The sequence below is a fragment of the Fusarium subglutinans genome, assembly GCF_013396075.1.
Source record: "Fusarium subglutinans strain NRRL 66333 chromosome Unknown NRRL66333_c0000034, whole genome shotgun sequence".
NCBI lineage: Eukaryota > Fungi > Ascomycota > Sordariomycetes > Hypocreales > Nectriaceae > Fusarium > Fusarium subglutinans.
In genome coordinates, this window is record NW_023502097.1 from 154,221 (window position 1) to 181,181 (window position 26,961).

Sequence of the window (26,961 nt, forward strand, 5' to 3'; positions counted from 1 at the left end):
CGGGCTGATGTCCCTTTGAATGTGGCATTGCACTTTCTGTCTCAGACGAGATGGAAAGCTCCACGCGCAGAGAGAAGACGTCTTCTAGGTAGGTAGGTAGGTAGGTAGGTAGGGAGGGAAGGAAAACTCAGGACCTCGACCCTAAATGAAACAGAGTGCAAGTTTAGCATAAGGTACCTTAGGTTAGGTACCTAGGTAAGTAGAGGATGCCTTTTGTTGAGTTTACCTTCATGGCCTATATTGAGGACTGATACTTTTTACTCCTTGGGGGCATTATATTGTCAACTTGGGTATTTTGTCTCCTCACTCACTTACAGTAAATATACAAAATACCTAAGTATCCTAAGGAACAAAAAGAGTTAGGTCACTTGACGTAAGTTTAGAATACCTAGCTTATATGCTTGAGGCATCTTTAGACCAGATATTGAACACCTTATTTTCTGCTTGAGGTCACTCAAGTTAAAGTTTAGTCCCCCGGAAGGTGGACCCTCGCTAAATGCCCGGGCCCCGAAGACACCAACTGCCGGCGGAGGATCGGCGAAGCTCCACGTGACGGCGCCGAGCTATCGGGTTGGTCTAATTTAAGGAGTTTCTATTTCTTGCACCATCAACAGCATCAAATCATCATCATCTCTCTCCTCACATTCGTCGAGGATGCATGAAGATGGAGACCCAGCTCCTGATCGCGATCGCCTTCCGGGGAAGCCGTGGTGTGCCAGCATCGCATTTAAACTGACCCTTCCACTCATTGTGGTTCTGACGATTGTTATGCTTGCACCTCAAATTCACTTTCTCTTTAATCTTGGATCGACGGATATGAATCTTACGAGTTCGATTGCTGTTTGTCCAGCGTTGGCTATGGCGAGGAACGTCACATTTTATACGGACGATGCACTGGCTCCGACTCCACTACCTCCGGCTCATGCAGCTTTAGATGGACCGGATATCATACACGCCTTCCAGTCGTTAAGTCGCACAACTGTATGGAAAAGCATTGCGAACATCACCTTTGAGGGCGACACGTTTGAGCCTGAAGGAATGGTACGCTTGGGCGATGACCGTTACGTGGTCAGTTCAGGGCATTGGACCGTGCCGACTGAAAAGTACGGCAAGATCATCAATGGGACAGACCGAACAGCTGGTGCAGGACTAGCTCACCTGATGGTGTACAACGGTGAGGGAAAGCTACTTGCTGATGCGACCATCACGAAAGAAGGGAATGATGAGTATCATAATGGAGGAATTGACTATGATGGGCAGTATATCTGGGGAACCATTGCGCAGTACCGGCCTAACAGCACTGCGTATGTATACCGGACAGACCCAGCAACCTTAGTACCAGAGCGTGTCCTCAATTATAAAGATCACGTCGGCGGCATTGTCCACGACACCCGCGACAATCTCATTACGGCCCTGAATTGGGGCGCACGAGACGCTGCGACATGGGATCTAAAGAGTGCCAAAACAGGATGCGACGCAGCACCGAAACCTGAAAGAGTCGTACGAAATCCAAGTTATTTCATCGACTACCAAGACTGCAAATGGCTGGGCCACAGCGGTTTCTACGGTGGAAAGAGTATCATGCTGTGTTCGGGCGTCGCGACAATTGGCGGTTACAACCTTGGCGGCATTGCCCTCGTGGACGTCAAAACGATGGTTCCTCTAGCCGAAGTGCCAATCGAGCTGGAGAGTAAGCTTGGGGTGAGATTGACGCAGAATCCAATGGATGTTAGCGTCAAGGACGGTAAGCTGAGGCTCTACCTACTGCCGGATCAGCATAACAGCACTCTATACATTTACGAAGCTCAGCTTTGACTGATGTTAAGATAGAATAATGATATGAACTAATTGTGTAACCTAATTTGAGGGGTTGTCCTGGTATTTCGGTGCCTGTCGAGGTGACGATAATGCTGACGAAGCCGATTGGACTAAGTTAGCTTAAGGCAGACTCGCATCCTCGTATCACCAAATTCGGGTGCCTGACGCCCGTTTATAAAACATGCTCCTTTCATCAACAACAACTATTCCGACACATGGGTAATTCGTGTTCGACCCAAGATTGCAAAACAAATCAACATGGCTTCTACTGAGGATTCGAGCTCAAGTCAATTTCGACTGGAAGGTCTCCCGCCTGAGCTGAGAGATCTCATCTGGAAGTTCACCCTCCCTGACTGTCGTCTATTTCACGTAAAGAAGACTTCAACCCAAGAACCATCTACCAACCCTACAGTCGACCAACTGTTCTTCCGCTTTCACATTCATTACGCGCCTCCGATAGCTCTTCGAATATGTCGGGAATCTCGTGCTGTTGCCCAGCGTGAAGGCTTCTTCCTCTCCCCTCACGGAGACAACCCAGGCGTGTGGTTCAGGCCAGAGACAGACATCCTCTACTTTGACCGGAACCAGCGCGTCACCCTCAAGGCCAAACCACACAATTCAATAGTCACAATTCATGGCTATGACAAAGTCCTCAACGTTGGCATTGAATGGCGCGCTTTCTTTCGCGATGTCCCCCGTCCAGCTGCCGGTGAGACAATGGCGGAATACTGGAGATCTTCTATAGAGTCGCTGTACGATTTCATGCCGGGCATGCGCACTCTCAACTACATCCTCCCTGAGCTGCGACATAAAGGCGGTATGGTCTGGGGCCGTGAACCGTACCAGGCGCAGAGCTACACCGCTGTGCTTCTACCGCTACCAGAGAGGGTCAAGATCCCGTGGGAGACAACGCGGAACCGGGGAAACGATCGGGCGGCGATGCTCAGTGAGTTTCTGTTCAATGCGTCACATGGGAACAGGAATACGACACCGCTCATGGTAACTTGGGGAGAGGTCAAGAAGGACATTGAAAAGGGTCTTGAGGAGGATCCTGAGCGAGAAAGTGCAGGGCATTATCCGCTTGAAGTGGTCGGTTGGTGGTTGATAAGGGATGGCATTCCTGAGACACAGGAGAACCCTCAGGTTCAACGATTTCAATCTTAGGCACTGTAACCAAGCAAGGACTCGAGTAGGGAAATTGATCAAGACAACACTTTTCTAACTATACTATCCACTCGTTCAATGGCTTCGTTTCATTCAATTCTTCATCCCTCACACCAACGCCTGCCCATTCATACCTAATACATCGCTCTAAGACATGTGAAGAACCTCAATGTTGTTCCCAACAGGATCAAGAACAAACGCCGCATAGTATCCAGGTCTATACTCCCTCAGCCCAGGCTTTCCATTATCAGTAGCTCCAGCTTTACTACACCAACCCAATTAGCATCTGCATCACATCTTCAAATCAACAATTGACCTACATGGCCACATCATACCACTCGTCGACATGCTTCTGATTCTCACCGTCAAAGGCGACATGAACCGGCGCAGTTCTGTTCTCAAGATTGCCGTCATATTTCTTCAACGCAGGACCACCGCCGCCAAGCCAAAAGTCTGGAGCGCCATTCTTGACGCCAAAACTGCAGTACTGAGCTCCCTTGGCACCTGTGCCTTCAAACTTGAACTCATAGCCAAGAGGAGCGAGGACGGCTTTGTAGAAGTCACGCATCTCGACGTAGTGTTCGCCGACGGAGAGGGCAACGTGACTGAAAGGCATGATGAAGTGATTTGACTATTCTTTGAAAGTGACTGTTGTTTTTGATGGTATGAATTGATGGATTGATCGAATGATAGAAGCAGTTTTTAGCTCTTATATACATATTTCTTACATACCCCTAGTTCACGGTCCAACTACACATTTCCCCTCCTCAGCGTGAACCCCCCTCACGTCCGTGGCGTGTCCCAGCGATGATCCGACCCGGACTTGAGATAAAGTCCGCAATCTATCCGAATGCCAATGTGCAAGTGTTTCATGAAATGCACGGATAGTCGCACCGTGACTCACACGGTAATGAACGATTAAAGGTCTTGTATGAGTTAACATGTTTTTTATAGGTATGGTTTTCCACTATGTCTGAACAAATGGAAGAGTTGTGCGTGAGGTTCATATTAAGGTTGCAATGATCCACCTTTAGCTTGGTTGCTTATTTTCCTATTTGGGAAAATGAGAAGTTCACGACCCAGCCCAGGCCAGGGCTGTAAGTATTAGGTATACGGGAACGAGAATCGGTCCAAGGCGGAATTAGATCGGATTCCGTGGAAGAGGCCATGTTGTGAAACCGAAACTTCTTGTCTTCCCTCATATGCTCGCAGACTCATATATATGAAACCAACAAATACGTCTGCTGGCTCACTATCTGATCAGGGCAGGGCATAGAGTACCTTCTGGGAAGCCAACTGCCGACGCTTGAAGCCTGAGTTAACACCCATCGGACTTTAATATCTAGCCCAAGGTTTTTAACCTCTCTTCAGGTACTTCGTAGCCCCGGATCGCGAAAGCCTGAGTATATCAAGACACACGTTTGATATGCTTCGCAGCGACTCCAAATGCTGCGGGCAAAGACAAAAGTGAGCTTGAGGTAACCGAAGCATGCACATGTCAAGAACTTTGCAAAAGACTATGGTGTGCTGACGGAGGCGGTTATCATGACTGAAGTCAACGTCTTATTCAGTCGGTTCTAGAGGGCAAGGCATGGAATCTCAGATCTGGGCTCGCAGTTCGGGCGGATATTGCAGTCTAAGCCTGACAAGGGGATCACTGTACAACCACCGGATCCGATAAGAAACCTTTAGGCATTGATGGCCAGTAGTAAGCTGTGCATATAAGGCTGGCTTGTGTGCCAATAGACGACTGAGACGAAAATTAGGGTTGGCTCCAAGGCTATTCTGGCAAATCTAGAGTTTTACTATACCATGACATGCATGTAGGATTAGTCTGAGCTGATATCGAACGCGGAAGCCATGTCTCATGTCTATACCATAATCAACAAAACGAATTGTAGGGAACCAAGTCTCGCCCTTATCCGATAAAAATCCTGGACAACTTGTTATGCTCTTCAGCATCCTCATGGGCTCAAAACAAGTTATCGAAATCTTGGAATTGGGGGCCATATAGACTTTGGTCAGTCTTATCCTGGCCCTTCAAGCATTTGGCCAATCATTTTGCAATTTTGAAGCTAGCCTCTAAAAAGAGCACTAGGTATTGGCTGTTGATCAAGAACAAGTCATCTGTAGATGCTGACAGCCAAGCTTATTAGTAGCTAAAACCAAGGCCTCAAAGCGTGTCAGCCCTACCAAAGTATCGGTAAACTATTTCAAGCTCAATCAACCAACTTGCACTCAATCACCACTTAATCGAGCTCTCATAACACTTATATGTTATGGTCTTGAGTAAAATACCACTTCCTAAGTCCTATTGGATTCACGAACTACCCTCTTATACTGCATCATATGAAGCAACATCAACCAACAACTTGACGGCATTCACACCCGCTTATCTCAGCCAACGTACATCGCACGCTATCCAACCATATCTTGACAGATTTTCTAGACTCGTCCCAAGTGTTAGACCTAGTGCTGACGGAATTTGCGAAAATATGCTTATTGCGGTGCCAACTCCGTGGTATGCCACTTAGCTGGGAGTGTCCGCCTTCGTATGGCCCCCAATCTTGTACAGTTCCAGGTAAAGTCAACAATTGATTCTGTTGATTGGGTTGAATCGTGGTACTAGGGGAATCGAAATGTAACTTCGTGGCGCAGAGGGTCTTGTCATGTAAGATGATGTTTTTGTAGTGTGCATTCACCCTCGGATGGATGTTGTGAGAAGAGGAAGTCTCCGAGTTCAGTATATTACAGCGCCGGAACCCGAGTACCTTGGTCAATATGAGAATACATACTTGATATTCATCCTTTCGTTCTGTAATTGGGCGCAGTTCCTGCCTCAGTACTTGCAATATGTACTCCTCACTTACTTCTCTCATATTTCTCCCCTTAGTCCTCCAGGCGTTCATCACTTCAGTATCAGCTACATACTGGAATAACACCAAAAAGTTTGACCTCACTATAACATGGGAGAATTACGCCCCAGATGGCTTCACACGAAAGATGCTGCTCGTAAATGGGCAGTCCCCTGGACCTGTGCTTGAGATCAACCAGGATGATTTGGTGGTAGTCAAAGTCCACAACCAGTCCCCAGAAGAACTCACTATTCACTACCATGGTATGTTACTCTTGTAACATGAACTTAGAGGTGCTGACAGGCTAGGACTGGAAATGAAAGGCACACCATGGACTGACGGTGTTCCCGGCGTTACACAGCATCCCATCAAGCCAGGATGCAGCTTCACTTACAAGTTTCACGCCACACAATACGGAAGTTTCTGGTATCACTCTCATCATCGGGGCCAAATCGAAGATGGTCTCTACGGAGCTATTATTATTCACCCACGGCCCCACGAACCGAATCCGTTTCACCTGATCTCTGACGATAAAGAGATTTTGTATGAGATCCAAAAGGCAACGAGGCATGTTAGGCCAGTAGTTATTTCTGACTTTGTGCACCTTACTTCCAATGAAAAGTGGGATATGACTGTAGCAGCTGGAATCGAGGATTCATGCTATGATTCGATTCTCTTTAATGGCAAGGGGAGAGTCGAATGTTTGCCAAAAGATGTCGTGGCAGCCAACCTCAATGAGGTTCAGAAGGCCTATCTTGAGTTGGTACCAGGCGGTGCTGATTTCACTGACAAATCGTGAGTCTCCAAAACATATTCTACTGTTAATTGCTGACACTTACAGCTGCCTTCCTGCGTCTGCTCTTAATGCCCTCGCCGGTGGTCTAGGCAACGAAGAGGCTCTCCTCCCTGGAACATTCTCCGGATGTAAAGAAACAAAAGGCCGAATCGAAGTCATCAAAGTCTCTAACAAACACCACTCTTCCTCAAAATGGGTCGCTTTCGACATAGTTGCTGCAGTCAACTTTGTCAACGGCGTCTTCTCAATAGATGGCCACGATATGTGGGTATACGCCATGGACGGCTCTTACATCCAACCTCAGAAAGCTCAAGCCATTGCCGCCACAAACGGAGATCGATATTCCGTTCTTGTCAAGGTTGAAAAGTCTGGGGACTTCAAAATGAGGTTCAATTCGAATAGTGCGCCGCAGATCATCATCGGCCATGCCATCCTCTCAGTTGAGGGCTTCGGTTACACACAAGAGGCTGAACCTTGGATCAATCTCGTGGGTATTCCCGTGTCAGAGGATGTTGTGTTGTTTAACCAAATGGTGGCATTTCCTTATCCCCCAGTGTCGATTTCGCCAACTGCTGATGTCACCTTTAATCTAAGTATGGAGATCAAAGGTGCTTCTTATCTCTGGGCTTTGAACAGCACAGGCCTCATGTCAAAGGATCTCGACGAGCAAAGACCTACACTATTTAACCCTCAGCCTTACGTCCACAACAACGTCACAATCTCGACAAAGCTGGGACAGTGGGTAGATCTCGTCTTCGTGGCAGCCATGTTCCCCCAACCTCCACACCCGATTCACAAACATGGCTCAAAGATGTACATGCTAGGCATGGGAACTGGTCCTTTCAGGTGGAGTTCTGTTGAAGAAGCTGCCAAGGAAATTCCTGACCAGTTCAATCTTGTTAATCCACCTCGAAGAGATGCGTTTCTTTCGGCGCCGGCGGATAAGGAGCCGAGTTGGGTTGTAGTTCGATATCATGCTGCTGATCCAGGACCTTGGTTGCTGCATTGCCATATTAATAATCACATGGTTGGTGGCATGATGATGGTCATTCAGGATGGTGTTGATGCTTGGCCGGAAGTTCCTGAGGAGTATGCTGAGGGTGGCGATGGAGAGTGAAGTGTTGGTGAAGGCTCATATGCAGCGAGCGATCTTTTGGCTTCTCATCGAGACTAGGTCTCACCGTTTAACTATCGATTTTTTTAATAACACCTTTCGCATATGGTCAATTGGAGAGATTCAAGAAAATCATCAAATTGTAATGCATCGTGGTATCCTAAAAAGAAATTGCAAATCATATCCGGCTACATTAAAACAACCACGTAACCACGTTCTTCACCTTGGCCTTCCACCCCGTTTCCTCTGTGACCTTCTCCTCAACCGTATGAACATCTGTCTCAAGATCCATCTCGCTCAACCCCACGAACTTTGTCTTCTTGACAAGCTTCCACACCACAAACATGAGCAGCATGACGGGCAGCTCGATGTAAAAGCTGACAAAGCTGACACCGTCGAATTTGGGACTGAAGCAGCTCCAGCCCTGAACGAGAACGAGGAAACTGTTGAGGATGACACAGATCCAGGGGCCGTAGGGGTACGTCCAGTTCTTGAAGGGGAGAAGATGAGTTTTGCCTTGCAGTGCGAGGGCTTGGCGGAAGCGAATTGAGGTGATGCCGATGGAGATCCAACTGAGTTGGTTCGATACACCGACGATGCTGTGAATGAATGTTAGTTATGCCCAAGATGTACATGTCGATCGACGATGCTTGACGTACTTCTGAAGCCAATTCCACAAATCGCCCGCTCCGATGAAACTCGAGCCAAAGCAGAGACCAGCCACAAATCCTGTCACAAGGACAGCAACCCAAGGCACTCTGTTCCTGTTGAGCTTTCCAAGGACCTTGGGGGCATGGCCCTCTATGGCAAGAGTGTACATCAATCTCACTCCAGCGAATAGAGCGTGGTTTCCAGCAGACAGGACACTAGTGAGAATTACGGCGTTGATGACACTTCCAGCAGCTTTTGCGCCCGTCATTTCAAAAACGATGGTGAAAGGAGAAGTGCGGGTCTCCTTGGAGTTGAGATCGGGGTAGTTGTAGGGGACGTTGAGACCGATAAGAAGAATTGAGAGGAGACTGATTCTGTTAGTGAGACGAGTGAGTGAGTGAGAGTGGGTGAATGAGACATACTAGAAAAGGATAATTCGCCAAAAGACATTCTTGACGACCTTGGGGATGTTTTTCGTAGGATCCTTGGTCTCACCAGCCGTGATGGCAATACTCTCGGTTCCTCCATCTACCCCAGTCAGTTTCATCTCATACCAATGAGATTCACATCACAACTTACAAGCAAAAGAAGCCGTGACAAAGACCGAGGCAAAGCCACCAATACCTCCCACGAAAGGCGCACCAGGGATATGCCAATATTTCCCGCCGATGTACTCTCCCGTCTCATTTCCACCGCAATTAACAACGATGCCCATGACGATGAAAACAACAATGGTGATGACTTTTAGCAGACTGAGCCAGTACTCGAGTTCGCCATATGCTTTGACGGAAATAATGTTGACGCCGATGAGCACAACCCAGAAGATTAGACTGAGGGCCCAGCCGGGGAAGTTGTCGGTCCAGTATTGAAGAACGAGCTGCAGAGCGACGAGATCTGAGGCCGTGGACACAGCATCGTTAAACCAGTAATTCCAAGTGAGAGCAAAGCCAAAAGCATCATCAACAAAACGTCTACCTTATTAGCATCCTAGTTACAACTATCTCACTGAGACAACTCACCCTGCAAAAGTACAAAAACTTCCAGCGACGGGTATAAACGCCGCCATCTCCCCCAAAGCCAGCATGGTCGTAAACACGATAGCACCCACGATGGCATAGGCGATCAATATCGACGCTGGCCCACCCGTGGCTAGGGACTTTCCAGTGCCGAGAAACAGACCAGTCCCGATGGTGCCGCCAATAGCAATCATCTGCACCTGGCGCGCTGAGAGCGAGCGCTGTAGCAGATCCTGTTGCGTGGGTCGCGGGACGTCGCTGTGCGGTAGATTCTCGACGTCATCGTCAGGAGATTTGCCATGTTCTTTTTCTGGTGGGAGGTTCATCGTGAAGCTATTTAATCACAGCTGGCTGTGAACGAAGAGTAAAGACATAAGCAGGATTCTGTAGAGATACAAGTCTCATCTCTTGAGTAGATGTACTTGGATTCGAGATCCGCAGAAACGAGGCACGAGGAATTGCGTGCTCAGAGGCAAATCCACTCTCCAATGTCAAAGAGAGTTGCAGTTACGTACGAGCAAAGTGTATTTGGGTGGTATTCTACTACTACTATCCCTTCCTTGCTGAACCATGTCGATGGGATCTTCAGAGTGACAAACTTGAACCCGCTAAGGGAAGGTCGCTAAGTTTGGATCTGGCTAAGCACTAACTAAAATTCCGTGGTAACGTCGCATGAACCCACTAGAAGTGAATTCAGCCTGTTGATAGGAAGACATTGATCTCAAACAGGTAGGTAATAATAATAAGATATGATATCTATCTCCTGTTTATCAAGTTCTTGGCTCTTGCTCTAACATCTCTACATATTCTCGAGTTCTTTCATATCGGAGTATCGTTGAACGGCAATGGATATCAAATTCCAAGTATCCCACCGAGGAAAAAAAGGCCACTACGGCGATTTAGAGGGTCACTCTCGGCCCCATCATGCCGGCTTCTACACAAATCGGGTTACCTCGCCGACTTTTCCAGAAAATATCTGCTTAGGTATGAAGGATTCCAACCTCATGGTTCAGTGGCATGTCATGTTCATAGGCAACCAACATCGTCTTACATCTGACTTCTTGTATATAAACCTCAATATCGCAATTCTTTTCTCAATGGCAACACTGCCCATGTCTACCTCTTCTCACATCCAATGCTGCTCACTCACTCACTCACGAGACGTTATGTTCGGCATCCGGCATGGATCGAGTCTAAGTTAGTCTGGCCAAGCCGGGAATTAACATCTGAGCCAAGAATCGCCAAGATCTTTTTTTTTTTCGCTTTCACACTCTTCTAGAAGCTTGCTTGCGTTAATAAGCAGAGCAGAAAGCAGCAGTTCTGCACCGAGATCACCCAACTCATTCCCGTGTGATTGCCTCTCCATCACTCCATGACTCTGCCTATATCGCCACTTAGTAACCCTCTCACTCATCACTGTCTTTGTTGTTTTAATCAACACTAACGATATCACCTCATAGATTATCATAACTGCTTTCACGAGCTTACCCACAGGCTCTTTGCTCGCATAAACAACATTTCTATACAGACTGTTCATTTGCATGGATCTCATTTCCCCATAGCATGAGATTTTGAATAAACTGAATCATCTGCTCGACTGAAAATGCGCCAAGAACTGTTGATCATATTCAGCCAATGCACGCCTCTTGATGCGATGTGTTCTTACAGTTGATAGCGCATATGACTCTGAGAATCTGCCTAATATGACCCTAGAGCCAAGCAGGCCACATATCCGTATTTCAACGGACCTAGCTGTCGCTAACAATCCGTCAAATGAGTCCTCCAAATATTTGGCCTTGGCAGAATTGGTTGTCACAGGCCACAGGCTTCCAACTTGCACTGGACCCAGTCTGCTGGGATCCTCCAAGGCTACCAAGTTAATCATAGCCCGGCCAAGCATCACCATCACCAATCTGTCCTCAATGCAGTAGTCTACTAACAATAGCTCTTATTATCCAGTACTCTACTTAATCTGCCTTAATTTATAGTGAAAGCCCAGCTGTCACTGGCGTAGGACTTGTGGTGGCTGCAGCTCCACACAGCCACTCTCTCCCAGTCCAGCATATAGGCAGCAACACCAACAAGAAAACCACCAATATCTTGTTATAAAACTGTCCTTTTTTAGAAAGATCTACTTAATAGGCATCAATATTCCTCCTCTGAAAGTAGCATTGGATTCATTTCATTTCTCATCCTCTCAAGATACCTCTGTTATAGTGCTTATAAAATGTTATCCAACCTCGCCTCAAAACTCGGCCTCACCTCCAAACCCACATCCCAATCCTTCCTCAAGCCACGCGATCCTTCCAAGAATATGCTCACCAAATTAGACTACACATCAAACAACATTCCCATCCCTGATACTTTCCTCTCTTCCACGCCTGAAAAACCAATAGTGACTCATCCCATCGACTTTGCAAACTCTCCTCTTCCTCAGTACGATGGCCACACCGCTATCGTGCTAGACAACGTCCTCTCACCAGAAGAATGCAGACAACTTCTCTCTCTAGCAGAAGCGTCAGTTCCAAGACCTAATGAGAGTGCGCCGGCTTGGAAACCCGCTTTGATAAGCGCCGGTCCTGGATGGGAGGCCCCGGCGCCGGGGTATAGGGAGAGTGATAGGATCATATGGAATCACCAGACTGTTGTTGATCGCCTATGGGAACGCTGCATGCTCTCCGAGGGATTGAGGGAGCTTCTGGCTGTGGTGCCGCCGCAGCCTTATATGAAAGGTGGGAAATGGGTGTTTAGTCGTTTTAACGAGAGGATGAGGTTCTTGAAGTATTCACCAGGACAGTTCTTCAAACGTAAGTGTAATCACCCGTCTCCATGTTCATAGCTAACATATCCCAGCCCACTGTGATGGCCCTTTCTACTACACCGAAGGTCCAGGCAAAGAGTTTGAGACTTTCTACACTGTCCACCTGTACCTCAATGACTCTGTTGAGAATGATCAAGCATCGGAACTTGAAGGTGGCGCAACTTCATTCCTTGACAGAAAGGGAGAGAAGAGAGTCGATGTAAACCCCAAAACTGGAAGTGTTCTCATCTTCCAACACAGAGGCCTTTTCCATGAAGGAGCAACGGTGCGCAAGGGGATCAAATACACCATGAGGACAGACATTCTCTACCAGTGGGTGCCTGATAAGGAAACGGAAGAGGCCAACTAAGGACCTCCATACTAAGCAATGCAAACACGTAAGGGAAATTTAGTGAATTGAGTGCAAGACCCTGACGCTGACGGGCTGTCATTTGTACATTTTATACTATCTTTAGTGCGTATTTACCTAATTATGTTCATTATTTAGAGCAACAATCCCAAGTTCGTCAAAATTTAGAGCAATAGTCCTAAGTTTGTCATAAAGCTCCTCCAAGTTATGGATGTGCCGCCGCAATACTGCCCATTACCTATATGCCCTTTGTTTGGGCATTTTCTTCGCCACCAAATCCTCCATATCCTCCTTCTTGTATACATGCGGTGCTAACTCCCCTAACCACGCTGGCTCGATAGGCATCACGCTGCGCATATAGTCCTTGGTCGTCTGCACAAGCTCAAAATAGATCACCGTCTTCGCAGGGGGGTCGACGGACATCATGACACTACTTGGGTGGATCCACATGGCTATGTTGCTCTTCACCATCCTGTAACCATCGCCACTCCTCTGCAAACGTGCAGCGTTGAGGAAGAACCCCGATGTGATGGCTCGCTTGATGGGGAGAAGGTTGGAGGCACCACATGTAGACAACTCAACTTCGACCCTTTCGCATAGCTTTGCCAGTTGGTCACGAACGTCGCGTGCCCTTGTGAGAGTCCGTTGTTGAAGAAAGTTCTCCCTCGCCCAGATGGGGGAGAAGCCGCTGTCAACCCATTGGGTCCAGATGTTGAGGAGGGTGACGTGGTCGCCTCCATCCTTGATCGTGAATCGGTTTCGAGCGCTGTCTGCTTCAATCTTCTTGTCCTTGGGCCGGAAGAACAGGGTAGAGGCTTCACCAAGCATCGATACAATGGACAGAACCTCTTCGACGCAACCTTCCTTGCCAGCAGCCAACACTGCCTTGGCTAGCAAAGGGTCTGTGGGGAACTCGGCCATCTGTCGGCCAACTTTGGTCAACTCTCCATGATGATTCAACGCTCGCAAAGCGTATAACTGATTCAGCGCGGTCATAAGAGAGTCTTTAGATGGAGGATCCATAAAATCGAAATTAATCAGATCATTGATGCCCAGAGACTTTAGCTGAAGGACAACACCGTTCAGGTTTGTTCGCTGGATTTCTGGTGTGGTTGATTCGTCCATTTCGTTCATGTATGCGAATTTTGTATATAGACGGAAACACTTTCCTGGGCCAACACGACCGGCTCGACCACTTCGCTGGTTCGCAGATGCTCTCGAACAAGGAACAACAACCAAGTTCGACGCACGGGTGGCGGGGTTGTAGACGTTTTCCTTGACATAACCTATATCAATAACGTAGACAATTCCATCAATTGTCAAACTGGTTTCGGCGATGTTTGTGGCCAACACGACCTTGCGAGCTCCCTCTGGTGTTGGCTCGAAGATCTTTGCCTGTAAATCGGATGGTAGGTTTGCGTAAATTGGGCAGATGACAAGTTCCTTAATGCGGTTGCCGAGCTTTTTCGCTGTCTGGGTAAGTTCAAGCTCAGCGGCTTCAATCTCGTCTTGTCCGGTCAAGAAAATTAGAATATCACCCTTGGGTTGTGTTGTGTGAATCTGAAATGTTGTTACGATGGCCGCGGTCAGATAATTCGCTTCGGGAGCGGGTGTATAGTAAATGTCGACTGGATATCGTCGACCAGGAATATTGAAGATGGGGGCTTCGTCGAAATACTCTGAGAACCTCTTGGCGTTCATGGTAGCTGAAGAAATCAGCAGCTTCAAATCAGGTCGCGATCTTGAGAGATCCTTTAGTAACGCCAGGAGGATATCAGTATGAACCGTGCGTTCGTGAGCTTCGTCGACCATCACCGCTGAGTACGACGAGAGTTCTGGGTCTGTCATAATTTCTCGTAATAACATTCCATCAGTCATATACTTGAGGATGGTCTTGTCACTGGTGCAGTCCTCGAATCGGATCGTATATCCGACCTCTCTACCGATTTTGACACCCACTTCATCAGCCACACGAGCTGCTACACTCATGGCGGCCACTCGTCGCGGTTGTGTACATCCCACTTTCATGCCGTTCTTGGTATAACCCGCCTCGTGCAGATATTGTGGTAGCTGAGTTGTCTTTCCACTACCTGTCTCTCCGACAATGACAAGAACTTGGTACTTCTCCAGCGCAGCGAGGAAGTCGTCGCGATATTGGTAAATGGGTAAACTCTTTCGTGTCTCCTGTATTGATAGTGCCTTCTTCTCGGCTTCGTCGATCCGCGCCATCAGGACTTGTTGATCTTTGGTCAATGTTCGACTGTCGCCAGGCAGTCTCGCGTCCGATTTCCACTGAATATACTGTGATTCATCCATAACAAGGTCGTAATCGTCGTTCTCTCTTTCGGCGCGCTGGATTTGCGCTTTCACCTTTGTGGTTTGTTCCCGTTCCCATTCTTCATGCTCGGTGACGAATTTCTCCCGCCCGAACTGGTCTCTTTCAATGTGTTTCTTATAAAGCACCTCTTCCTTCTTCTTGCGATCGAGCCTTCCCTTCTCGGTAATGTAGTCCTCGGGCATGTAGTATCCATCTCGATGGTCATCAATATTGAGTCGTTCTTCGGCCAGACGCAGGATCTCTCTGTTCTTGGCAAATTCGGCCTTCTCTTTCTCCGAGAGTCGCACGCCGCTCCGCAACTCGTCCGTCTCCTCTGCAACCTGTTTTCGCAAGAGAGCAAGTCGTTCGGCTTCTCTTTTCTTGAGATATTCTTGCCGCGATCGTTCTCGAATATCAGGCAGCGCCGCCTTATTCCGTGCAGCGGCATCGTCGGTCTTCCTCTTTTTGGAGGGCTTGTTCGATGACTCCCCCTTTTCCTCTCCCGCCTCCTCCTCCATTGGCAGGAAGGCATACCGTTTGGCGCTCATGATTTTGTTTGTTGTCGAGTTGAAGGTTGAAGTGGAAAAGTGGGTCTGGGGAGCTTTAGAGGAAATGCTTGTCACGTGACTCGTGGGAACTCGATGTCAAATAAATCGCATTAATAAGTTTGGGTGCGTTAAATTCTAAATAACAAAAAGACTTGGGTAACTTAGTATGAGTTTAGAATACATTTACTAAGCTTAGGATACCTTTACTAAGTTTAGGATGCCTTTTGCTAAGTTTGTTTTAACATTCTAAGCAAAAGTTATTCCCCGTTTGCCCCCGGGCCTGTGGGGTGGCCAAAGACTAAATAACTATCTGTGTCACCAACGGCGGTCGAGTCTCGCACTCACTGGTTAACAAGCAACGAGCAAGGTCGATGGCGAGGCATCAAAATCCAATGGCGACGCGTATTCAAACATTATGATAGATTTACGACTAAGTTTATGGTTAACTTATTTATGGAGGCTTTGAGAGGTAAATTAGGTATAGACCGATCACAGGAGGATGCCCTCGAGGATCAAGAAGTGTAAGACTTCAGAAGAGGTTGCCAAAATAAACTTAGTGAATAGCCCCCTAAGCTTAGGTTAAATTACCTAAATCTTTTCATCATTTGAGATGAAGGTCCTGGGTTTTTTCCTCCCCTAGAATGAAGGGATGCTTCTTGATGTCCATGTGAATGCTCTTGTGAGTAGGGGTACAGAGCTGGGTGTGGCATTATGCCTGGCAACGGAGAAAGCATAATCCGACAGTGAGTCAAGCCGTACAGCCAGTCACAAACCTTCGATAAGAGGCCACTTGGCAGGGGTCTACTGATAAGCTTGGTGCTGGCCCAAAAAGTGTAGCACTTGATAACACGCTGGTGTTTCGAGGTTCAGACGACTTTCCTTTGTTCGTTCTTTATCGAGTTCAACTCACCCTCCTTAGTCCCTCGCAACATCTCGAGGTCTGTCCTTCTTTTCCACTCAAGGCCAGAAGTCTGTTTATATAAAGTCTCTTTCCGTCTTTTCTTTTTCTTTTTTATATTTGCAGGAAGAGAGACAAGATGTTATTCCATACAGCGGCCCTCGTGGTCCTTCTGGCTCTGGTCCAGCTAGCTGTATGCGCCCAGGACTATTACAAGGTACAACAATTCCCATATGCCCGCAAATCTGCAGATCTTAACTGTCTTACAGGTTCTCGGTGTAAGCAGGCAAGCAGGGAAGAAGGAATTAAAGCAGGCATATCGTCAATTGTCGAAGAAGTTCCACCCAGACAAGAATCCGTATGCCCCTCCTTCCACCAGAGGCTTGATTTCTAATACTGACCTTTTTCAGTGGCGACGATACCGCACACGATAAGTTTGTCGAGGTTTCTGAAGCCTACGATGTCTTGAGCGATGAGGAAATGCGCAAAGTTTACGACCAATATGGCCACGAGGGCGTTCAACAGCGCCGCCAAGGAGGTGGAGGTGGTGGTGGCCATGATCCATTCGATCTCTTCAGCCGCTTCTTCGGTGGACACGGCCACTTCGGACGAGCATCCAGCGAGCCCCGAGGTCACAATGTCGAAGTCCGTGTCGAAATCTCCCTCCGCGACTTTTATAATGGCGCCACCACCGAGTTCTCCTGGCAGAAGCAACATATCTGTGAAGCTTGTGAAGGTACGGGAAGTGCAGATGGGCAAGTCGATACCTGTCATACTTGCGGCGGCCATGGTGTACGCATCGTCAAGCGCCAGCTCGCTCCTGGAATGTTTCAACAGTTTCAGCAAAGATGTGATGCTTGCGGCGGTAGGGGCAAGAACATCAAGCACAAGTGCAAGGTCTGCCAGGGTGAACGGGTTGAGAGGAAAGCCACGACTGTTCAACTTAACATCCAGCGTGGGGCCGCTCGCGACTCTCGTGTTGTCTACGAAAACGAAGCTGATGAGAGTCCTGATTGGGTCCCTGGCGACTTGCTGGTGACATTATCTGAAAGGGCTCCATCATATGACAACAATCCCGACAAGACTGATGGCGCATTCTTCCGTCGCAAGGGTAATGATCTGTATTGGACCGAGGTCCTCTCTCTTCGGGAAGCCTGGATGGGCGGCTGGACTCGCAACCTCACTCATCTCGATAACCACATCGTGCGGTTAAGTCGGCCCCGCGGTAAGGTCATCCAGCCCGGCTATGTCGAGACTGTGGCTGGAGAGGGTATGCCCATCTGGCACGAGGATGGCGACAGCGTGTACCACAAGACCGAGTTCGGAAACCTATACGTCGACTACGCAGTCGTACTACCCGATCAGATGGACACCAATATGGAAAGCGATTTCTGGAGCCTCTGGGAGAAGTGGCGACTCAAGAGCGGCGTCGATCTACATAAAGATAGCGGAAGGCCAGAGCCAGCGCATGCTAGAGACGAGTTATAATGAGTAAAAGGTGATTGGCGTCGATGATGAGGAGTTAGTTGTATGATTTATAAGAAGGGGAGCTATATATATTAGTGTCGACACGAAAGGATACCAATGGCATGTTTCAGAATATTATAGACGTTATGGAAATGTCTACGTTTCAAAGTATCGGTTGCAACCTAAGATGCTGAACGGTCTGTTGGTGTGAGATCCAGGAACCGGAACAAAACCTCCAGTTACTGACAACGGTAAAGATGTGCCCCACAGAATGTAACATCGACTTACAAGGAACCACCCAGAACAATCCAACAATCTCACATATTTCAGAACCTCATATCATACAATCACATACCTAGAGGAACCAACCCTCCAATCGACTATATCTCGAAGCTTAAGCGAAACTTCTACAACATCCTTGTTCTAACTAATGTGGCTTAGACCTGTCCATAAATGAAGCCATCACAGCCTAACAGCAGCGCCCATCAGATAACTATATAAATCTCAATGCAAGCAATCACATCTCGCCTTTTTTTTTTTTTCACTTTTTCCTCTCTTTCCCTTCCTTTTTTCCCTCTTCTCTCCTTGACAATCATGACAGTGACCACTCCTTAGAACATGTCAAGTTCAGACTCAACCACCACAAACACTCCTGGAAACAGCACCCCTACCACGTCGACTCCAGACGTGATAGAAGTTCCCCGCTCAGACCTTGTCACAGTCAAAGACACGGACTATCACACGGACAAGTATGTTATCCTCTGCGGGAAATGTGGCGGCGTCTTGAACGTCGCTAAATACAGCTGCATGTGCGAGCATGGTTCTGATGCTGCTCGCGCTGCTTGATTGGCTTATACCATTTCCATGTCTGCCATAGAGAGTCGCAAGAATCGAGATGCATACCATATGCATACGATACTCTCGAAACAAGATGCCTGCCTCACCCATTCGTCCCAGTTCGAGCGAGGTAGTACAAAGGATCGAGCTTTAGCTCTCCTACAAATTTGACTCTAAATAATACATAAAAAATTCACACTTCAGTCACAAGCAATACTCAAATAGCATTGCTATACAGCTGCAGTGCGGCTCCATTATCACATCTTCTTATACGGATAAAGGATCACCTTTCGCGGGGCATGTAGAGGATTACAATATGGAAAGGTTAGAGACAAACAAACATAGACGGAATGGGCACATCAGATAAAAAGACATCAAACCGTGTTTCTATATATCGGCCGTAATGTATAATTGTCATAGCATCATATCATAAAGCTCAACTGGAAAAGCAGACCGTTAATCATCTCCTTCCAAAGAAATCGTTCCCAAAATCACAGTCGTCAAGTCGTTAATCTCTGTGTCTCCTCCTGCGTCTTCTTCTTTCGTGACCTCCATCTTCAATAGCTTCCCGTTGTTCTGGTTCTTGAAGTCCTCCAAGAATGTTCCCAATTAGACCAAGCCATCCGCTTTTACCTTCAAGTGCTCCAGTGACTCCACGAACCAGCTGATCCACAGCTTGACTGTCCGTTCCAGCTACTTGCCAAGCTCCTTTAATGTCCCAATCATCCCGATGTCTGGGTTTATACTGAAAATCACCTTGTCTGCGGGTCCAGCCACGGCTCCTATTCGATCGTCCATCCAGGGGCCTACCCTGTCTGTCAAATCGGTCGGGTAGTTCTTCGACAGGCTCATCCGAGCTGGAGTCATCATCTGGATGACGTCTCCGTCCAAAGTAGTCATCCATTTCCATAGCAGCAGGAGTAGACTTCGAACGTGGCCTAGCGGGTACAAGGCCTTGAAGTAGGTCATGGGCCTCTTGCTCCTGTCGCTCTTTTTCTTCTTTGGCTGCTGTTTCCTCACGGTGTCGCCTCATTGTCATAGAGCTCTTTGGCGACAAAGGGCCGAACACTACCGACTTGGCCGGTTGGCCCTCATCAGACGAGTCTAGACTATCTGTTGCTGAGTCAGCTTCTGTTTCTTCACCTGTGCCAACAACCCTCCCAGTACGGTCGGACGCACCCTCATCAAGGCTTCTTGAGCCAAGGCTGTGGACAGGATTACTCACATTGTCAGGCGCTCTTGGACCGCCAGCCGGTGGAGGTCCCGGAGGTCCTGGAGGGGGCGGTGGTGGCCCAGGAGGTCCTGGCGGTGGGTAGTTGGCGGGTCCTGTGGAAAGTCCTCGAGGAGGTCCAGGAGGCGGCGGAGGATAGCCAGTGTAGTCTTGAGGAACGTACGGCTGGAAGTCAGCAGAACGGTCCGGAATATTGGTGTAAGGATTTCCAGGTGGAGGAGTAGGGTCCATAGGATAAGGTGGGAAGCCAGCGCCACCAGAAGCCATGGGTGGTGAACGTGAGCGAGGACGACGATCATCATAGTCGTCGAATTCTATTTCATGGTGGTCAGTCAACACAGTCACGGTCACTCAAGGACTGCTCACGTTTCCTGGAACGACTTCGAGATCGAGTTCGCGAAGGAGATCTGGTAGCTCGACCACGACGGTCTCGCTCATCTTCTCGCTCGCGTTCTCGTTCAAGTTCGAGTCGTCGTTCCCTAGAGCGCTGCGCTCTCTTCTCCCTGTCCTTCTTGTCCTTGTATTCCTTGATACCAAGGGCTGCAGCTCCTGCGGCTGCGGCGGCCCCGAGTCGGCTTCTGCTGCGTTTACGGTTATTGTCGGATCCCGCAGACGACACGGATCGACTACGGCCGCGTCGTCTATGGCGTCGACGTCTTGCCTCCGCTTCGGATTCGTAGCCTCGCGACGTTGAGGCTGGCGGTTGCGTCGCGAGGGGATCGGTGCCGTATTCAACTACGGGGCCTAGCTCAGGATCAGTCCCGCGCTCTGAACGAATGGATCTGGCCTTGGACCTGCTCCTGCTCCGGCTTCTCGAGGGGCCTCGGCGGTAGTACTCATCATCGCTGCTACTATCACTGCCATCCTTCTTTTCCTTGCGCTTCTTCCAAACGTGGTGTGCAGCCTTGGCTGCTACAGCGGCACCAGCGATCTCGGCACCACGGCGAAGTCTAGACTTGCTGCGGCTCCTTGATCGGCTGCGGCTGCGCGAGCTACTTGACCTACTGCTGCTGCGGCCGCGTGATGACTTGGACCTATTGCGAATGTGCTTGGCAATACCTGCAGCAGCAACAGTTCCAAGAGCTGCCTTTGCTGCCGTCGACAAACTACGGCGACGGCTACCGCGGCTAGTGCTCTTTGTCGTCGTGGTTTTCCGAATGATGGATCGCGAACGAGAGCGCGAGTAGTCATCAGAGTAATAACCACGACGACGGCTTCTGCCTCGAATCGCCTCCTCCTTTTCAATCTTATTGGACTGGTAGTATTTGGCGGCACCAGCAGCAGCTAGAGCAACAGCAGCGATTCCGAGACCCTGCTTAAGTCGAGAGGAGCGGTCGGGAGACTCATCGTCGCCATGCCAGCGATCGCCATAAGCGCTACGAGCTCGGCGCAAAGCCTCAGTGCCAAGAGCGCCAAGAGCAGCTCCAGCAATGACCTTGCGGCCGCGGTTCTCGGGCAGTTCACCGTAGCTATCACGGCGACTGTTGAGGAGAGCTGTGACACCGGCACCAGCAAGAGCGCCTTCAGCCAAGTGCCGCTTATGGTGGGGACTTTCGCTGCCTTCGCGGCGACGAATGACCTTGCGTCGGACGTAATAATCATCGTCATCACTGTGGTAGCCGTGGTCACGACGTCTGCGGTCATATCGCTCAATGGCGTAGTCACGGTCTCCACGGGAGTCGCGGTGCTCGTGGCGATAATAGTACTCCTCCTCTGAAGGGCGATGTCGGTGCTCGTGTCGGTGCTCTCGATGCTCCCTTCTAACTACAACTTGTTGTCTTTCGGGCTCTCTCTCACGAATGACAACTACACCAGGCTGCTGTTGCTGGCGAGGAGAAACGATAACTGGAGCCGGGGGAGGAGCTTCTTGAACAATGATCTTCTGTGGTTCAGGCGCGCGCTGTCGAATGATTACGGGAGCTGGAGGAGGCGGCGGGTCGTAAGGGGTGTAGTACTCCGTCTCCTTGCGGTATCGCTCAACGTCGCATCCATGGGTGTCGTCGATATGTTCCTCAACACGCTTCTCAACGCGGTATTCGCCGTTATCTCGGCGTTCAGTCCTGACCATTTGATTCTCAACCTTGACGTCCTCGTCGAACAAAGCGTCAAAGCGAGATCGTCGGTCCCAGTCACGCTCAACTTCCTTGGTCTCTACGTAAGCTGGCGCACGAGATCGATCTCCAACCTGAGAAGGTGCAGGCATTGGCATAGGCGGGGGCGGCGGAGGATGAGTCTCTCGTTCAGTCTCCTTTTCGTAAACGTAGCTTCGGGGAGCCGTGTCTCGACCACGGTCCTCGTGAAAACTAGCATGAGAGGGAGCTCCTTCAAAGGCAGAGCGAGGGCGATCCGGGACGAAAGAGCGTCGGTCGTGTTCAGCTAGGTCGCCAGAAGAGCGACCATAGCGGGAGAAATGGGAACGTCCATCATCAAATTCGGAACCTCGTTCGAAGCGATCACGGTCAGACCTGCTTGGGGCGACCTTGTATCGTCTGATTGTGGTTTTGCGATAGCGCTCGTCGTCTGAAGAGCCATCGTCTCGCTCCCAGTCCCTCTCACGATAGACGAGAGACTCTCTGTAGACGTCACCCATCGCGGGGTGTGACAGGTGGGGGTATAAGGCTATGCGATAAAGAGTTATAAGATCCAAAAGAGGGAATTTCGTCAAAAATGGAAGTAATTCCAGAGGTTTAGTATAGAAAACGCCTAACGAGAAATCAACAGCGAAATCTAGGATCGTTTGCTTGTTTGTATGTTTGTATGAGGAAGAAGGGGACGGGAGAGAAGTGGTTTGGTGGAGGGGGAAAAAGCTGGGAAGTAACCAAGATGAGCTATGACGGAACCTGCTGAGAGAGGGAAGAAAGGAACTGGGCACCCGGAATGAATGAATGAATGGCTGGGCTTTGATTCTGATTCATCCAGGCGCAGTTAGCGTGGACATGGGTATACCTAGGCATGGGCATCAGTGCCCGGCTCCAGAGTGTGAGTGTGCGTGGAGCCCTTAAACTTCAGTGGACGACTTTTCTGACAGGGGTCGGGGTTGGGAGAGAAAGCCTGCTGTGGCTATGATGGACGATGATGCTGCTTGTGCAGTAGAGCATGGCACGGGATTGGGTGAGATATCGTGATGGGTGGCAGAAGGTCTCTTGTTCTGCCCGGCTGATGCTGGGCGTTCTGAGACCAAAGCCAATCAGGTCTTGAGTAGAGTCAACTTCAATGCAACCTCAGATAGAATCTGTAGTCTTGGGGAGAAGAGAATTGTTCTTTTCTGGGTTATCTCGGGCAGTTTCTTGAATCTCGAAAGGCTTGAGTGTCAGGGATCGTTTATGCCTGAAATACGGTCCCAAGATCCACAAACATAACGATACCAAGAATATCGAGTCCATCCAGTCGCACCTCCATTCCAGTTGAGTTGGGCACAGAGCCTCACCAAACGCATTGACTCAAACTGCAAACAAGTATCCAATATCTGGTAGTATCCAATATCTAGTAGTACCCAATATCTAGTAGTACCCAATATCTAGTAGTACCCAATAGGTAGCTGAATGCACTCTTTGTCCCGTCTCTTTCAACCCTTGTTACACCAAACGGTTCATGTAAACACCCGTCTCGAGTTAGACAGATCCAGGCCTATCCCGCCTTGTCTCCTGTCTCAATTAAAACCGCCAACGAACTTGAAAAGTCAACAGACAAAACAAAGAAAGACCAAACTCGCACGGGGTCCCCCTCCATCTCGGTCGGGATCTAAAGAGCCCACCTCAAACTAAGGCCCAGTCCTTCATCGACAGGGACATTTCCTAGAACTCGAGGAATGAAAGGAATGAGGCGACGAAGCTTCCCATTTCTTAGTAGAGACTGGACGTGCCGAACCGTGAACCTTGGTCGATCTCGTGCGTGCGAATCAATAAGCTCGAGCATGAACATGCATCATCGTGAGCAAGCTACAAGCCTAGTCCAGGTCTGTCTCCACTCGGACTGGGCTGTCACTGGTGTCGTCATAGGCTTTTAATGGAAGAACCCCACCTCTCAAAACCCTTGACCCATCAACGATCAACATCTTGGTTCTTAGTTACCGGCCGGCGGAGGGAGTCACCTCACCTCAGCCCAGGTCCATCCCATTATTAACAGTTATAAAAAAAGAAAACAATAAAAGAACAAATCATCAGGAGAGACATTTCCAGAGTCATCAGGCTCCGCTTTTCAAGGTCAATTGATTACGCGGTCTCTTGAGATTTGAGTCACCAGACTCTCTTTGTCAAGACCACATGCACAATCAGATGCTGACAGTCTTATTCCACGCACTACCGTCGTCGAGAAGGGTCTTCGTCTGATGGCCTTTTCCGTAGTTCCGTGGTGTTCTCATGACTGGAATGTTCCATGCTTCTGCCTTTTCCCATATTAGCATGGCGGCGTTTTGAATACGGCCATCTCATGAGATCGGGCAAAAGCACTTGAACTCCAGGGATGGAGAACAAAAGGATTGGTTCTTTGTTGTAGAGAAGAGGCGTTTGGCTTTGCGCTCCCTAAGCCACATTTCATATGCATCCTTACTAGGAAGTACGAGCAGACGAATTAGGTATCGCCGAGTGTTTTACAGGGTAGTCAACCTGGCCTTCTTGGCAAATTCGCAAACAATATTGGCTGCTGCTTTATGCAAATCAGTTATCAATTCTCTTATGCTAAAATCGAATTCCCATGTTTTAACCTAAACTCCATAAATCAGCTGTATATAACCCCAAGCCATAACTCCTTCTGCTTGGCTCTCCAGCAGCGCTGTATGCTACATGCTTGTATTCCTTATCCATCCATCTATTCATCAAAGCCCCCCTTGGTTCCCAACACACCAACACCACCGTTGCTGCGTCGTCGCCGACCGATAACCTCGTGGATCCAATCACTGATTGTGAACCCCCAGTGCCCGGCAACGAGGACACCGCTCATGATGTTGATGATCTTGACCAATAGGCTGATGATACCGTCCCGGCTCTCATGAACGGTCAAAAGGATTGGCTCGATGTCGTACTTGAAGAAAACACCGGGGATATATCGTTCATCGACCGCCTTGCTCTGCTCGGTAACGGCATATTGGTTGGTAAGGATGGACTTTGAGTTGACGCTGTACACAGTAGGCACAACAGAGAGGTAGTATTGAAACTTGTGGAAGTTGCCGGGAGCTGTGTTGACGGTGCCGTCGAGGGGATTGACCAGAGATGGGTAGAATGGGCCGTATGAAAGCTCCGAAATGATGTGCGAGAAGTTGAACTCTGTGACTGGTTAGCACACGATATGGACTACAATCCGTCGGACTTACTGCTGTGATCGAGATGCTCGCCATTGCCCCTATAACCATGGCCTCGCGCAGTAATATGGAAATCACCCTGCACCTTGTTCAAGTCCAAACTTCCATAGATACGACAGCTGTCGGCATTGCCCCTGAACCTGGGTGTCTTTGCCCACTTGGCCCTCTTCTTGCCAAGGGCAACAATATCGTGAACGTGCTCCTCGCCGAAACCCTCATCCTCGTATCCCAACTCGTCGTATCCAGAGCCAGTGTTGACGCGGCCTTGGCTATCCCGCCCGAGCTTGTGCATGCCCTTGTTGTCAACCCATTGGCTCCAGAGTGTCCTATCGGCTTTGAGGCGCTTAGCAGCTAGGATATGGTCACCGGACGCATCCTGGACATTAACGTGGATATCGTCGCAGTTCATCTTCACCACGATGTCCATGTTGATCTGAAGCTCTCGCGAAACACCAGCCTCGACTTCGAAGTTGTGAGACTCTGCGCCGCGCCACCAGCGACCGAGTTCGCCCCAGATGAGGACAATTGAGATGATGGACACGGCGACTGTCCATTTCCCACCTCCCGATGTTCGCTGGATGTATTGCGGCTTCGATTTGGCTGTCAAAAGTTAGCTCACATCAACGCAGCAGCGATGAGAGACATACGGAATGCATCAAAAGCGCTGACCAAGCTTCCCTCCTTAGGACCAAACTTGTCCTCGTCATAATCCGACTTTTCCATTCCGTTCATCATCTTTGCAAAAGTCTTCTAGTCCCGCTAGGTCGAATATATACAAGGAAAGCTGTTTCGATGTTGTGACGTCGCGAAATCGGTCCCGTCGCAAATTATGGTCGAGAGCAGCTTGATCGACAGCAAATGCGCAAAGGTGTTTGAGCCTATTGCCGCATGCCTCTGTGAAATAACGGTCGAAAGACTGGAAACCAATTGAAACCGGCTTCAGTGGTCTTGGGAGATTCGTTCGAAAGTCGACCAAGAATTTGTTGGTGAACGGAATTGGGAATTCTCGATGTTGTCGCTTCGTTGCGCTGACAGCCGCAATTAGAAAGGACAGCTATCTGTAACTAAACTCGTGCCCCCTGAAGCAGCGTCGTCAGGGTCCAGTCGCTGATTGGTGGGTAAAGCCAAGATGGGATAACGTGTCGCCGAACCGAGTTTGTTCCTGGATCGAGGTCGGCTTTAGAGCGGACTTACTCGAGTAGCGGTTCCACTTCAAGCACAAATGGCGACATTATTGCATCTATTTGAAGGCTCTTAGCTTGAGATCGTCAGTTTTTACGATAGCATATGATATGAGTGATCACCTATCGTGAGGCTGGTAGAGGATAGCTTTGTAACATCAGCTAGGAGAATGGCTGCACCGCGCATCATGACAGACCGTACCTAGATTTCGTGACTTCAAGTATCAAATTTTCAAACGAACAAAAGAACATAAAAGCCCGGGACTCATACTCGAGTATTGATATTTTCTTGCAAGTTACCACAAGTTTGTGTCTAAACTGCTTTGGATTAGATGCGTGATGGCTGTTGGCGTTGAACAGATATTTCTCTTGTCGATGCTTATCCCTATTGCTGCGACCGCAACGGTTACTAGTTCTTGAACTTTGCAGTAATTGACTTCAGATTATACTAAACTTTATTTTATTCAAGGTCCTTCAACTGCAGATAACGGGCTACCCGTGGAAGTATCTATCGAAGGTGCGTTTTCGAGCGACCGGCTCATGATATGTCGATCGGTGGAAGTGTAAGTCGTACCAAAACTGGCCTTCGAATCAATAGAGCA

At 48.9% G+C, this 26,961-nt stretch overlaps 10 protein-coding genes across 10 annotated transcripts; 5 read left to right on the forward strand and 5 right to left on the reverse strand.

The window, feature by feature from the left end:
* Window positions 1-654: 654 nt before the first annotated feature.
* FSUBG_3948 (uncharacterized protein) lies at window positions 655-1,815 on the forward strand (the record flags this gene model as incomplete). The annotated part of the gene is made up of 1 exon (XM_036681883.1): window positions 655-1,815. The coding sequence occupies one exon, from the start codon at window positions 655-657 to the stop codon at window positions 1,813-1,815; it is 1,161 nt and encodes a 386-aa protein (XP_036540506.1).
* Window positions 1,816-2,076: 261 nt separating this feature from the next.
* FSUBG_3949 (uncharacterized protein) lies at window positions 2,077-2,982 on the forward strand (the record flags this gene model as incomplete). The annotated part of the gene is made up of 1 exon (XM_036681884.1): window positions 2,077-2,982. One exon carries the CDS (start codon window positions 2,077-2,079, stop codon window positions 2,980-2,982), a length of 906 nt encoding a protein of 301 aa, XP_036540507.1.
* A 147-nt stretch (window positions 2,983-3,129) lies between these two features.
* Window positions 3,130-3,598, reverse strand: FSUBG_3950 (glyoxalase bleomycin resistance dioxygenase; the record flags this gene model as incomplete). Its single annotated transcript, XM_036681886.1, has 2 exons — window positions 3,130-3,247; window positions 3,303-3,598. 2 exons carry the CDS (start codon window positions 3,596-3,598, stop codon window positions 3,130-3,132), a joined length of 414 nt encoding a protein of 137 aa, XP_036540508.1.
* A 2,237-nt stretch (window positions 3,599-5,835) lies between these two features.
* Window positions 5,836-7,750, forward strand: FSUBG_3951 (laccase precursor; the record flags this gene model as incomplete). The annotated part of the gene is made up of 3 exons (XM_036681887.1): window positions 5,836-6,100; window positions 6,146-6,632; window positions 6,679-7,750. The coding sequence occupies 3 exons, from the start codon at window positions 5,836-5,838 to the stop codon at window positions 7,748-7,750; spliced, it is 1,824 nt and encodes a 607-aa protein (XP_036540509.1).
* A 190-nt stretch (window positions 7,751-7,940) lies between these two features.
* FSUBG_3952 (amino acid transporter AAT family) lies at window positions 7,941-9,740 on the reverse strand (the record flags this gene model as incomplete). The annotated part of the gene is made up of 5 exons (XM_036681888.1): window positions 7,941-8,346; window positions 8,407-8,766; window positions 8,821-8,926; window positions 8,978-9,369; window positions 9,418-9,740. 5 exons carry the CDS (start codon window positions 9,738-9,740, stop codon window positions 7,941-7,943), a joined length of 1,587 nt encoding a protein of 528 aa, XP_036540510.1.
* Window positions 9,741-11,641: 1,901 nt separating this feature from the next.
* On the forward strand, window positions 11,642-12,584 carry FSUBG_3953 (oxidoreductase containing protein; the record flags this gene model as incomplete). The annotated part of the gene is made up of 2 exons (XM_036681889.1): window positions 11,642-12,221; window positions 12,268-12,584. The coding sequence occupies 2 exons, from the start codon at window positions 11,642-11,644 to the stop codon at window positions 12,582-12,584; spliced, it is 897 nt and encodes a 298-aa protein (XP_036540511.1).
* Window positions 12,585-12,818: 234 nt separating this feature from the next.
* On the reverse strand, window positions 12,819-15,449 carry FSUBG_3954 (pre-mRNA splicing PRP2; the record flags this gene model as incomplete). The annotated part of the gene is made up of 1 exon (XM_036681890.1): window positions 12,819-15,449. One exon carries the CDS (start codon window positions 15,447-15,449, stop codon window positions 12,819-12,821), a length of 2,631 nt encoding a protein of 876 aa, XP_036540512.1.
* A 1,037-nt stretch (window positions 15,450-16,486) lies between these two features.
* Window positions 16,487-17,835, forward strand: FSUBG_3955 (SCJ1; the record flags this gene model as incomplete). Its single annotated transcript, XM_036681891.1, has 3 exons — window positions 16,487-16,564; window positions 16,617-16,705; window positions 16,758-17,835. The coding sequence occupies 3 exons, from the start codon at window positions 16,487-16,489 to the stop codon at window positions 17,833-17,835; spliced, it is 1,245 nt and encodes a 414-aa protein (XP_036540513.1).
* A 1,324-nt stretch (window positions 17,836-19,159) lies between these two features.
* Window positions 19,160-22,472, reverse strand: FSUBG_3956 (uncharacterized protein; the record flags this gene model as incomplete). The annotated part of the gene is made up of 2 exons (XM_036681892.1): window positions 19,160-20,196; window positions 20,249-22,472. 2 exons carry the CDS (start codon window positions 22,470-22,472, stop codon window positions 19,160-19,162), a joined length of 3,261 nt encoding a protein of 1,086 aa, XP_036540514.1.
* A 2,216-nt stretch (window positions 22,473-24,688) lies between these two features.
* On the reverse strand, window positions 24,689-25,913 carry FSUBG_3957 (COPII-coated vesicle (Erv41); the record flags this gene model as incomplete). Its single annotated transcript, XM_036681893.1, has 3 exons — window positions 24,689-25,143; window positions 25,191-25,778; window positions 25,826-25,913. The coding sequence occupies 3 exons, from the start codon at window positions 25,911-25,913 to the stop codon at window positions 24,689-24,691; spliced, it is 1,131 nt and encodes a 376-aa protein (XP_036540515.1).
* Between the last annotated feature and the right edge of the window lie 1,048 nt (window positions 25,914-26,961).